This window comes from Arachis stenosperma, chromosome 4 (genome assembly GCF_014773155.1).
Source record: "Arachis stenosperma cultivar V10309 chromosome 4, arast.V10309.gnm1.PFL2, whole genome shotgun sequence".
NCBI classification, from domain to species: Eukaryota; Viridiplantae; Streptophyta; class Magnoliopsida; order Fabales; family Fabaceae; genus Arachis; species Arachis stenosperma.
Window position 1 is genome coordinate 134873297 of NC_080380.1, and position 13860 is coordinate 134887156.

A 13860-nucleotide genomic window follows, 5' to 3' on the forward strand; every position below is an offset into this window, starting at 1 on the left:
AGGACCGCACGGGTGGAAACAAGAACCTTTATTGCGATTACCATAAGGGATATGGCCATCAAACACAGGACTGTTTCGACCTGAAGGATGCATTAGAACAAGCGATAAGGGAAGGAAAGCTAGCAGCGTTCTCCCATCTCATCAGGGAACCGAGAAGGCGTTATCGTGATCAAGACGAGGAAGGCAAGACACGCTCGACCAAGCGGCGACAGGAGCCCGAAGACAGAGACCACGGCCTCACGGTAATAAACGTGGTAACGGCAAAAAACACTGCACCAAAGTCCCGGTCGGCACACAAGAAAGACGCCAAGGTTCTGGCGATCTCATCTCCACCGATACAGAGCACCAAAAAACCTCCGTCCATTTCTTTTGTCCCAGAAGACCAATGGTTTAGCGACGCCCCGGAAAACCCTCCCATGGTCATAACGGCCAGAGTGGGAACCGGCCTCGTCAAGCGGATCCTGGTCGACACAGGAGCTGATTCAAACATCATGTTCCGCAACGTGTTCGACGCACTAGGGCTAAAGGATGCCGACCTGACGACTCACCAGCACGGGGTTATCGGGTTAGGCGACCACTTCATCAAACCAGACGGAGTTATTTCCCTACCAATCTCGGTGGGACAGGTGCAAGGCCGAAGATCGGCGATGGCCGAGTTCGTAATCCTCCGAGACTCCACAGCCTACAACATCATCTTGGGAAGAAAAACAATCAATGATTTTGAAGCCATAATCAATACCAAACTGCTAGTTATGAAGTTTGTCACCGACGATGGATCCATAGGGACCATAAGAGGAGACCTCGAGACGGCGGTCGCTTGTGACAACGCCAGCCTTTCCCTCAGAAAGAAGTCCAAGGAAGCATCTGGCGTATTCCTAGCCGACCTTGATGCCAGAGTAGAGGACAAGCCGAGGCCGGAACCAGAAGGGGACCTGGAGAAGTTCAGCATCGGTGACGAGGGGGAAAAGTTCACATTCATTAACAAGAACCTCCCACATGAGCTGAAGGAGCCTTTGATTGAAATGATAAGGGCCAACAGGGACTTGTTCGCATGGACACCAGCCGACATGCCGGGCATAGACCCACAAATCATTTCACATCACCTAGCCGTCAAGCCGGAAGCACGCCCAGTGGCTCAACGGAGGAGAAAAATGTCGGCGGAAAGAGCAGAGGAGGTAGCCAAGCAAACGGCCGGCCTCCTAGAAGCAGGCTTCATACGGGAAGTGGACTACTCGACGTGGCTCTCAAATGTGGTACTGGTGAAAAAACACAATGGCAGGTGGAGAATGTGCGTCGACTACTCTGACCTTAACAAAGCATGCCCCAAAGATTGCTTCCCCCTCCCCAACATAGATGCACTCGTCGACGCCGCGGCGGGATACCGGTATCTGAGTTTCATGGACGCCTACTCCGGTTACAATCAGATACCGATGCACCGACCAGACGAAGACAAAACGGCGTTCATAACGCCAGGAGGAACTTTCTGCTATAAGGTAATGCCATTTGGCTTGAAAAATGCGGGGGCGACATATCAAAGGCTGATGAACAGGATATTCCACGACCTCATAGGAAAAACGGTTGAAGTCTACGTGGACGACATCCTGGCAAAAACAACACGACCTGACGACCTCCTAAACGACCTGGCAAGTGTATTTGCGTCCCTCCGTCAACACGGTATGAGGCTGAACCCCCTCAAGTGCGCCTTCGCCATGGAAGCCGGCAAGTTCCTGGGATTTATGATAACTCAGAGGGGGGTAGAGGCTAACCCGGAGAAATGCCAGGCAATACTCCAGATGAAGAGTCCGGGCTGTATCAAGGACATCCAGAGGTTGGCAGGACGGTTGACCTCACTTTCCCGGTTTCTTGGAGCCTCGGCGACAAAGGCCCTGCCGTTTTTTAACCTCATGAAGAAAGGGATGGCGTTTGAATGGACACCCGCATGCGAAGAAGCCTTTCAACACTTCAAGGAAATCCTGGCGGCACCTCCCGTTCTCGGGAAGCCAAGGGACGGGGAACCACTGTACCTATACCTTGCCATAACAAGCGAAGCCCTGGCCGCAGTACTGGTACGGGAGGACGGGAAAGCCCAACAGCCAGTCTACTTCATAAGCAGGGCCCTGCAAGGGGCAGAATTAAGGTATAGCAAGTTGGAAAAGCTAGCCTTAGCACTCCTAACTTCCTCGAGAAGGTTAAAACAGTACTTCCAAAGTCACCAAGTTGTCGTTAGAACGGACCAAGCGATCCGGCAAGTTCTCCAGAAACCCGACCTAGCGGGAAGAATGATGACTTGGTCCATCGAACTCTCTCAATATGACATACGATACGAGCCCCGGCAAGCCATCAAGGCGCAGGCCATGGCAGATTTCTTGGTTGAAGTAACGGGAGATCCAGGCGAAGACATGGGTACACGGTGGAAGCTCCATGTGGACGGAGCCTCCAACCAGACCTTCGGAGGTGCCGGGATCATCCTGGAAAGTCCGATTGGGGTTGTATACGAACAGTCGGTTAGATTCGAATTTCCCGTCTCAAACAACCAAGCAGAATACGAAGCCCTCATAGGAGGCTTGGCCCTAGCAGCGGAAGTCGGCGCAAGAAGACTGGAAGTGTGCAGCGATTCCCAAGTCGTCACTTCCCAAGTAAACGGCAGCTACCAAGCCAAGGACCCCTTGTTGCAGAAGTACTTGGAAAAGGTTAAAAGCTTGAGCCAAAAGTTCGAAGAGGTCACGGTCCAGCATGTACCCAGAGAAAGGAACACACGGGCAGACCTCCTATCAAAATTGGCCAGCACGAAGCCAGGGGAGGGGAACCGGTCTCTCATCCAAGGCATGACAAGGGAACCAGCGATTGCACTGCACGTAACAACCCTAAGTTCTTCATGGCTAGACCCCATCACCAACTTCCTAGAACACGGCCAAGTCCCTGGTGACGAAAAGGATGCGGCAAAATTAAGAAGAGAAGCGGCAAAATACGCCGTCATCCAAGGACAGCTGTTCAGAAAAGGGCTTAGCCAACCCCTACTGAAGTGCCTACACCCCGACCAGACGGACTATGTCCTCAAGGAAGTCCATGAGGGCTGCTGTGGGCATCACATCGGAGGCAAAGCCCTAGCAAGGAAGTTAATCCGAGCTGGGTACTACTGGCCGTCGATGGTGGCAGATTCCAAAGAGTTTGTCAAAAAATGCATAAAGTGCCAACAGAACGCCAACTTTGCCAAGGCACCAGCCTCCGAGTTAAGCTTGCTAACGACCTCACGGCCGTTCGCTCAGTGGGGAGTCGACCTCTTAGGGCCCTTCCCAGTCGGCCCTGGGCAGGTCAAATACCTCATAGTAGCGATTGATTACTATACCAAATGGATAGAAGCCGAACCACTGGCTAGCATATCCTCGGCCAATTGCAGAAAATTCATGTGGAGGCAGGTGATAACACGATTCGGGATACCAGAAGTCGTCATCTCGGACAATGGCACGCAGTTTACTGACAAGAAGTTCACAGAATTTCTCAGCGGCCTGGGTATAAGGCAAAGGTTCTCTTCGGTAGAACACCCCCAGACGAACGGACAAGTGGAGTCCGCCAACAAGGTTATCCTTTCAGGGTTGAAAAAGAGGTTGGACAATAAAAAAGGTGCTTGGGCCGACGAGCTAGCGTCGGTCCTCTGGTCTTACCGAACAACCGAGCAGTCCTCCACCAAGGAAACTCCTTTCCGATTAACGTACGGGGTGGATGCGGTAATACCCGTAGAGATCGGTGAACCGAGTCCGCGATTGCTTTTGAAAGGAGTGGAGGAAACTGTAGAAAAGGACCTGATAGATGAAGCCCGGGAAATGGCCCATCTGACGGAAACGGCGCTAAAACAAAGAATAGCTCTGCGATACAACACCAAGGTGCTCAAGAGGGAATTTGAGCCTGACGACCTCGTCCTAAGGCGGAATGATATCGGCCCACCAACCCCCGGAGAGGGCAAGCTAGCGGCAAACTGGGAAGGTCCCTACAGAGTCAAAAAGGTGATGGGAAAAGGAGCCTTTAAGTTAGAAAGGCTCGATGGCAAGGAGGTCCCGAGGACATGGAACGCGGACAACCTCAGAAGATTCTACTCCTAGAGGACGGAGCGACATGCCGGCTAATTTAGCTAAGTAGTAAATTTGTCATTTATAGTAACTTTCGAGTCCTTTATGTGGCTACCGAATAAGATATACTTGTGCAAATTCTCCACCCTATTCTATCTCCGTTTTTCAGATAAACCATCCCGTTATGACTAACGACGACACCTGACCCGGGACTGATCACCCCGGGAGATCATCAACTACCATTCTAACGAATAACTACACGAGAGGCCACGGGCCACCAGAGTAAACAACTATAAACCAAAAACGGTTAATAGAAACGGTAACGCAATCAGACAAGTAAGAAAAACATTATCGCGACAACACGAGCAAGCGACCAAAAAGTCATTGTTCACAAGCCAAAATAAAAACGGCTAAGATTAAATTGTTCATAAGCCAAAACGGCCAAAATCAACTGTTTACAAGCCAAAACAAAACGGCTAAACAAAAAACGATGAAACAAAGAGTTCATTTCTTGGGGGCATCGACAACTTGGCCATCTTTAATAATCTTAAAAACACCGATTGCCGACGTATCGAACTCAGGGGCAACGATTCTAATTTGAGCTTTCAGGGCTTCCTCGGTGTCCAAAATCGCGCCTTTGCCCTGTTTGACGACATCTTTGTACTTAGCTTTCCATGTTGCCAGTTCGGCCTCCACGGCCTGCTTCTCCTTCTCGACTTCGGCCGCACGCTTCTGCGCCGCGCCGACTTGTCTCTCCAAAGCCATCTCGCACTCGACTAAACGTGCAACCGTCGCATCCGATTCCTTTTGTTTTGCCTCAGCAGTTGTGGCCTTCTTTTCGGCGGCAGCGGCTTTCTGTTCGGCAGCGGTGGCCTTCTTCTCGGCGGCATCCAATTTTTCTGAAGATTGAGTCAGCTGCTCCCGAAGGGTCTCAACTTCACTTTTTAACTCATTATTGGCCTTCCCAGCGGAATCCAACCTCCGGCGGAGAGACTCCATCCCGGACAGTTCGAACTCGGCCTTCCGAGCTATGACCGCACCGCGCAGAAGAGTGCGGTACATCCACCTCGCCTGCCCGGCAAGGGATGACTCATGGAAATGCTCCTCGGTACCGGGGATCAGCTGGGTGTCTATAAAATTTGAAGCGTCGAAATTCCTTTCCATAACGATAAGGACACCCTCAGGACTGGACGACGCCGTGGATGTCTTCTTCCTCTTTCTCTTCAGGCTGGAGACTTCTACCACCTCCTCCTCATCATCCAGATTGGGCACCGAACCCCCGATCCCGGTCACCTCACGGATAGGGGAAACGTGGACCGCCCTCCCACCTTCAACCGTGGCGCCCTGAGCCGAGGTCCCGATCTCGTCGGTTGCGGTCCTCTGCTCGGGAGCATCCTGGCCCTCCGGAGGAGCATCAGGCCCCTCGGGGGCAGGCTGCTCGTCACCCTCCTCGTCATCACCACCGGCAAGAAAGGTTTGAAACAAGTCGGCAAGGCCCGTCACCGACGCAGACATATCCACTGCAGGAAAACAAAGAAGGTCGGTTAGTCGTCACACAATATCAATTAAAGGAAAAAAGACAAAGGGCAAAGTGGAAAGCTTCTCACAAATATAATTACGACCGGACTCCCGGTCACCCATGAGGAGATGGGGATTTACTGGGTTCTTCCCAAAAACTGCCATCAACACCTCGGCAATCTGCTTATCCACCTTCGACATACTCCTATAAGCTACCTTAATAAAAGAATTGGACCCTGCCCCGAAACTCCAATAAGTCGGGATGAGCCGTACCCCCTCCAAAGACAACCAAAAGGGATGACGACCTTTGGCAGGGCGGACCTTAAAATACTTGTCCTTAAACCCGTGGTAGGAATCTTCGAACAAACCGAAAATCTTCCGACCCTGGGCAGCTCGGAAGGACATAAACCCCTTTCTGTGCTTCCCCTCCTTGGAAGGGTTTGTGAGGGTGAAGAAGAAGAGGAAGACATCCACGGACACCGGCAGTTCGAGATATTCACAAACCATCTCAAAACAGCGGATCGAGGCCCAACTGTTCGGATGCAACTGCGACGGTGACACGGAGATCCGATTTAAAAGCGCCATTTGAAAGGCTGAAAACGGAATACGAACCCCGACTTGAGTGAACATGGCTTTGTAGAACCAAATCCAGTCGGCGACCTGGCGGGGTTGGAAGTTGATTTCGTACAATCGCTCGTGAGGAGCCGGGACGAAAACGTCGTAATTGGCCTCCTCGTCAGTCCCACCGCACAAGTACCCAGCTTGTCGGAATTCGGTGAGCTCCTCCTCGCCCATCTGATTGGGCGAATCCCTTATATCGGAGACGACCCAAGCATATTGATCGTACGCCGCAGGGTTAACGGATGCCCGGGAGACCGTGCGAGCCATACCTACATGGGGGGACCATCCAGTTAGTCTAAGAGATCGGTTGCTCAGGCCGAACACAAACACCACCCCCCACGACTTCCCGACTAAGGCCAATCAAGACTAAATGGCGAAAAGGACGAGGAAAAGCCTACCCTGGAATGGTACTTCCCCCCTAACACGTCTACTCGCGACTAAAAGGCTATACAATAACATCAAAGAACCGAGCAACAAGCACACAAAAATAATGCATAAAAAGGGGAAAGATTCGAAAGTTACCTAAATTGATGAAAAGAGGATGAAATTGCGAGTCTGGGAAAAAAGCAAGAAGGACGAACAGAGGCACCACAGCAACGCCTTGAAATCTTGCAGCGTACGATCAATATGCTTGGGTCGTCTCCGATATAAGGGATTCGCCCAATCAGATGGGCGAGGAGGAGCTCACCGAGTTCCGACAAGCTGGGTACTTGCGAGGCGACGGAGGCAGCCCCCTCCGTGCCGGCTGCTCGAGCTCGGTCGCCGGGACCTGGCGCGACTTCCATTCAGGCAAAGGGTCCCCACAGACGGCGCCAATGTTCGTTGGTCGGGTTCCGAACAGATCGGGTGGACAGAAGATGCAAGGGTGGACAGGTGAGGATACCTTAGCCTTGGTCGCGCTGATTGTGGGTTTGCCGAGCTAACGAGCACTTGTGCTGGTGAATGGACGGGGGGGGTGCCACCTGCAAAGACACTCCGACGCTTAAGTCAGCAATGTGCAGGCGAGCAGAATGAAGGGTTGAAAGATATGACGTACCTCGGGGGAAGAGCCAATCTTCCCCTTATATATATGTCAGTAGTGGGCCCCTTATGGGGCAGACCCATATTCCCAAGGACGCTGTCCTGCAGCCGTGTGTGAGCCGTACAGGACGCGTGTCCGGGTCGGTTAGAGGGCGCGTGTCCGGGTCGGGTATTGCTTGGGTCGGGTCGACCCGTGCTGACTTTGGGCCGGACCCGTGCTGGCGTCTCTTGGTTGCTTAAGCAATCGTTTCATCGCTTCGTTTCCTGCGCCGAGCATTGAATGCTCATAATGGGGTGAAAAACCCCGTTTGAAAAGACCCTTCTGCCCCCAGGCGTTTCGCGCTTTGGGAGCAGTTTTTAAACGGTTGGTTTCGGTGCTTTTACACCTTTTCACACTCCCCATTTTTTCCTTTCTTCCTCCCTGCTGCAAGATTTCAAGGCGTTGTTGTGGTGCCTCTGTTCGTCCTTCTTGCTTTTTTCCCAGACTCGCAATTTCATCCTCTTTTCATCAATTTAGGTAACTTTCGAATCTTTCCCCTTTTTATGCATTATTTTTGTGTGCTTGTTGCTCGGTTCTTTGATGTTATTGTATAGCCTTTTAGTCGCGAGTAGACGTGTTAGGGGGGGAAGTACCATTCCAGGGTAGGCTTTTCCTCGTCTTTTTCGCCATTTAGTCTTGATTGGCCTTAGTCGGGAAGTCGTGGGGGGTGGTGTTTGTGTTCGGCCTGAGCAACCGATCTCTTAGACTAACTGGATGGTCCCCCCATGTAGGTATGGCTCGCACGGTCTCCCGGGCATCCGTTAACCCTGCGGCGTACGATCAATATGCTTGGGTCGTCTCCGATATAAGGGATTCGCCCAATCAAATGGGCGAGGAGGAGCTCACCGAGTTCCGACAAGCTGGGTACTTGTGCGGTGGGACTGACGAGGAGGCCAATTACGACGTTTTCGTCCCGGCTCCTCACGAGCGATTGTACGAAATCAACTTCCAACCCCGCCAGGTCGCCGACTGGATTTGGTTCTACAAAGCCATGTTCACTCAAGTCGGGGTTCGTATTCCGTTTTCAGCCTTTCAAATGGCGCTTTTAAATCGGATCTCCGTGTCACCGTCGCAGTTGCATCCGAACAGTTGGGCCTCGATCCGCTGTTTCGAGATGGTTTGTGAATATCTCGAACTGCCGGTGTCCGTGGATGTCTTCCTCTTCTTCTTCACCCTCACAAACCCTTCCAAGGAGGGGAAGCACAAAAAGGGGTTTATGTCCTTCCGAGCTGCCCAGGGTCGGAAGATTTTCGGTTTGTTCGAAGATTCCTACCACGGGTTTAAGGACAAGTATTTTAAGGTCCGCCCTGCCAAAGGTCGTCATCCCTTTTGGTTGTCTTTGGAGGGGGTACGGCTCATCCCGACTTATTGGAGTTTCGGGGCAGGGTCCAATTCTTTTATTAAGGTAGCTTATAGGAGTATGTCGAAGGTGGATAAGCAGATTGCCGAGGTGTTGATGGCAGTTTTTGGGAAGAACCCAGTAAATCCCCATCTCCTCATGGGTGACCGGGAGTCCGGTCGTAATTATATTTGTGAGAAGCTTTCCACTTTGCCCTTTGTCTTTTTTCCTTTAATTGATATTGTGTGACGACTAACCGACCTTCTTTGTTTTCCTACAGTGGATATGTCTGCGTCGGTGACGGGCCTTGCCGACTTGTTTCAAACCTTTCTTGCCGGTGGTGATGACGAGGAGGGTGACGAGCAGCCTGCCCCCGAGGGGCCTGATGCTCCTCCGGAGGGCCAGGATGCTCCCGAGCAGAGGACCGCAACCGACGAGATCGGGACCTCGGCTCAGGGCGCCACGGTTGAAGGTGGGAGGGCGGTCCACGTTTCCCCTATCCGTGAGGTGACCGGGATCGGGGGTTCGGTGCCCAATCTGGATGATGAGGAGGAGGTGGTAGAAGTCTCCAGCCTAAAGAGAAAGAGGAAGAAGACATCCACGGCGTCGTCCAGTCCTGAGGGTGTCCTTACCGTTATGGAAAGGAATTTCGACGCTTCAAATTTTATAGACACCCAGCTGATCCCCGGTACCGAGGAGCATTTCCATGAGTCATCCCTTGCCGGGCAGGCGAGGTGGATGTACCGCACTCTTCTGCGCGGTGCGATCATAGCTCGGAAGGCCGAGTTCGAACTGTCCGGGATGGAGTCTCTCCGCCGGAGGTTGGATTCCGCTGGGAAGGCCAATAATGAGTTAAAAAGTGAAGTTGAGACCCTTCGGGAGCAGCTGACTCAATCTTCAGAAAAATTGGATGCCGCCGAGAAGAAGGCCACCGCTGCCGAACAGAAAGCCGCTGCCGCCGAAAAGAAGGCCACAACTGCTGAGGCAAAACAAAAGGAATCGGACGCGACGGTTGCACGTTTAGTCGAGCGCGAGATGGCTTTGGAGAGACAAGTCGGCGCGGCGCAGAAGCGTGCGGCCGAAGTCGAGAAGGAGAAGCAGGCCGTGGAGGCCGAACTGGCAACATGGAAAGCTAAGTACAAAGATGTCGTCAAACAGGGCAAAGACGCGATTTTGGGCACCGAGGAAGCCCTGAAAGCTCAAATTAGAATCGTTGCCCCTGAGTTCGATACGTCGGCAATCGGTGTTTTTAAGATTATTAAAGATGGCCAAGTTGTCGATGCCCCCAAGAAATGAACTCTTTGTTTCATCGTTTTTTGTTTAGCCGTTTTGTTTTGGCTTGTAAACAGTTGATTTTGGCCGTTTTGGCTTATGAACAATAGAACAAATTTTAATATTGTATATTTTTAGTAATTATTATTATGATTTTTTTTATATTTTAGTGAGTCAATGATCAGTAATTAATAATTCAATAATTCAAATCATTATTATTATATTATTTTATAATGAGTTATATTTTAACGCCAAGTATGTTAATATAGTACATTCTGGTGTCAATTTATTAACCTTTTTTTCAACTATTTTTTTAAAAAATATTATATAATTAATCATATATAAATTAATATTTAATGATTATTTATGTTGAAATTTGTTGATAAGAAAATTAATAGAAAAAAATAAGAGTAAGAAAACATGGATGAACAAATGAACCATAAGAAATGATAAGATAGAACAAAGGAATAAGAAAAGAAGAATGAAGTTGGAAGGACTAAGTAAAGACACAGCATAAACATAAAGATAAATAAAAGTAGTTTTTTATTATATTTTTAAGAAATTTATTTTTAGCAATTTAGGTTTATTAGAAGGATTTTTTTTATTAGACATTTAAAAAATTTGTCCTTAACAATCTAGATCACAAGACTAAAAATTAAAAGAATTAACTCTAAAAATTTATTTAGAGTTAGATCATTCAAATTTCTTCATATAACAAACAAAATAAATTACTCACTTTAATTGAATACACATTGAAAAACGTATATAAAGCAATTATGAAAATTTATTCATAAAATATTATGTAACTTATCTCACAAAAAATATTTAAATAGAGCCTAAAAATAGGCCAAATCTTCTTAAATATGACTCTAAAATTAAAAGATATGATAACTAATTTAAATTAAAAAAATTTTAAAATATATAATAATTAATTTAAATCAAATTTAATTTTATTAGATTAGATCCTATTTAATTTAAATTTAAAATACTTATAAATATTACTAAACAAATTAAAACAAAATCAAATCTTTTAATAATCCTAACAACAAATCAAAACTAAATGAATTTAGGTATATGTACAAAGGATGGAGATGGAGATGGAAGTAAACATATTATATTATTTTTTTCAAGCCATTAAATTCATAGTTGAGACTACACTTTGGATTTAGGTATATGTACTTGTCCGCATAACAAAATTAATTTCATTGACACATGCTAAACACAAGTTAATTAAATGAAAAAGATACTACAAAATAATTATTGTATTTTTTTATAGACAAAATAAATATTATATTACTTTAAAATAGATTGTATTCTGTCACTAAATATACTGAGTTAATATATTCTAGTACCAATTTATAAATATTTTTTTTCAACTTTGTAAAAAAGACACTACTTATATAAAAATGATAAAAATAATTTTTTAAAATTATTTATTTGACTATAGTACAAAAAATATACTCTAAAAAACGTAGATTAATACTAAAAAAATAAATTATAAATAAAATAAAAAATTTAAGAAAAAAATAATTTTATTAGTAATTCTAACTAATATTAATTCAAACAATACTAAATTTTTTAAATTTATATAAAATATTTTTTTTAATTTTAATTTTCACAATAAATTTTATTTAAAAAATTCAAAAATAAATAAAAATTATTAGACTAAAAATAGAACAATTAGTAATAAGAATTAGTAAATAAAAATATAGATCTTTAAAAATAAAAAAATAATAAAAAAATTATAATAATTGTAAATAAAAACTAAACTCGTAAAAAAGTATTAAATTTGCAAAATAGAAAAAAATCAAAATGATAATAAAATAAAAGTAGAAAAATAATATTATAAAATTTATAGAAAATAGTAAAAAATAAAACAATCTTATAATTTTTGCTAAAAATTTAAATTTTAAATAAATTAAAAAATTAGTATTAAAATCAAAATAACAATTTTAAAAATATGACAATACTTTTTAATAAAAATAATGCCTTTAATTTATGTCACGTGTTAAAAATTTTATACATGATAATCTATTTAATGGACGAGATCAAACGTCTTTATCTGAGTCTTTGTCTTTTTAAAAAAGTATTATTTAGCCAATTATACATAAATTAATATTTAATGAATATTCATATTAAAATTTGTCAATAATTTTAATATTTTATTTTATGTGTTTTAGTAATTATTATTATTGTAATTCTTTTTTATATTTGAGTGAGTCAATCATCAATAATCAATAATTTGATAATTTTAATTATTATCATTGTATTATTCTACAACGAGTTATATTCTAACACCAAACATGTTGACATAATGCATTCTGATGCTAGTTTACATACGTTTTTCTTCTTAACCATTTAAAAAAAAGTATTATGATCAATTATACAAACTAATATTTAATAATTATTTATGTTAATTTTTTAATAATTTTAATATTTTATTTTATATATTTTTAATAATTATTATAAATTTTTTATATTTTGATGAATAAATCATCAATAATCAATAATCATTATATTAATTTACAACGGGTTACATTTTGACACTAAGTATGCTGACGTAATATATTTTGGTATTAGTTTATATGTGTTTTTCTTTTCAACCAAAAATGATATTCGTACACTAAAATCAGTTATTAATATATTTGTATATAAATATATGTGTGGTTTAATTTATTTTTAAAGTGTATTTGTATTACAATATATATTTTATACTGGTAGTTGACTTTTTTTTGTGAGAAAGGGGGGTTCAAAGACCCCAAAGAGAACAAAATAAAACAACTAGACCAGTCCTCTAAAGAGGGAACAACAGCTATATCAATGACAAGAATATGTGCAATCTCAGCAGGGGCCGAGTCAAAAGTATGCAATCCAAATGAGAAGTGTTGTCCTTTCTTTGCTAAATGATCAGCAGCAAAGTTTGCTTCCCTGGGAACATGACTCCAATACACTTGAGGAATTCGATTAGCATGGATTTTAATCTCTTCAACAAGGGAAGAGCACGGGTGGCCAGCCAGACATCCATGAGAGATAAATTTCAGAGCAGCAGCCGAATCAGATTCCACGATAACAATAGACTGAGTAAGATTAGAGGCAAATTTAAGACCATGGATTATACCCCAAAACTCAGCATGCATAATTGAGCAACTTCCAAGGTTACAAGAGAAGCCTTTCACGAAGCCTCCAAGATGGTTCCTAACAATTCCACCACACGCTGCATTATTTATATGCGCAAAAAGAGAGCCATCAACATTTAGTTTCACAACACCTTCGCTAGGGGGAGTCCAGCATATTGGACGATCATGCTTAGCACTATAGGTGCTTAACTGAGTCATATTCCTTGTGAACCGGCTGAACTCATCACTTCGGGTTCGAATTTGAGCTAGGACTGAAGGTGCAGGACTGTTTTTACCTTCGAAAATTAGCTTGTTGCGGAAGAACCAGATTGAGGATGTAGCGACACCAAAAATGCATTGCTAGTTGTTGTGTGCGGAAATGTTAGCTTTAATCCAATCATGCAAGCTTGAATTAAAGAAACCTTATTTCCACATTGGGGGTAAAAGGGCATCCCAGATGCTAAACGCAAAAGCACAATCTCTTAGTACATGAAGTGTGGTTTCACTGTGATTGCTACATCTTGGACAGAGAGGGGAGTTTGATAAGTGACGACGCTGTCTCTCCGCATTAGTTAGGATTGCATTATTAGCAACTAACCAAAGAAAATGCCTGGTACGTTCGGATCCTCTCCAACGCCAAACAAGATAGAATATGTCATTGAGAGGAGGCTGATTAGTACAAAGGGCTTGGTATGACAGTTTGAGGTTGAAAGAACCATCCGATGACAGGTTCCATGCCACTTGGTCCGGCATTTTCCAAGGGGAAGGCGGGAAGATGGCCACAATCTTCTTTACAACATTCTCTGGAAGCTAACCATTTAGCTTGTTCACATCCTAGTTTCTTGAAACATCAAGAAAATTCATAAGAGA

The 13860-nt window shown here is 44.5% G+C and overlaps 1 protein-coding gene across 1 annotated transcript; it reads left to right on the top strand.

Moving 5' to 3' along the window:
* The first annotated feature begins 1496 nt into the window (after positions 1–1496).
* On the top strand, positions 1497–4097 carry LOC130975594 (uncharacterized). The gene is made up of 2 exons (XM_057900365.1): positions 1497–2690; positions 3417–4097. Exons 1-2 carry the CDS (start codon positions 1497–1499, stop codon positions 4095–4097), a joined length of 1875 nt encoding a protein of 624 aa, XP_057756348.1.
* Positions 4098–13860: the final 9763 nt, after the last annotated feature.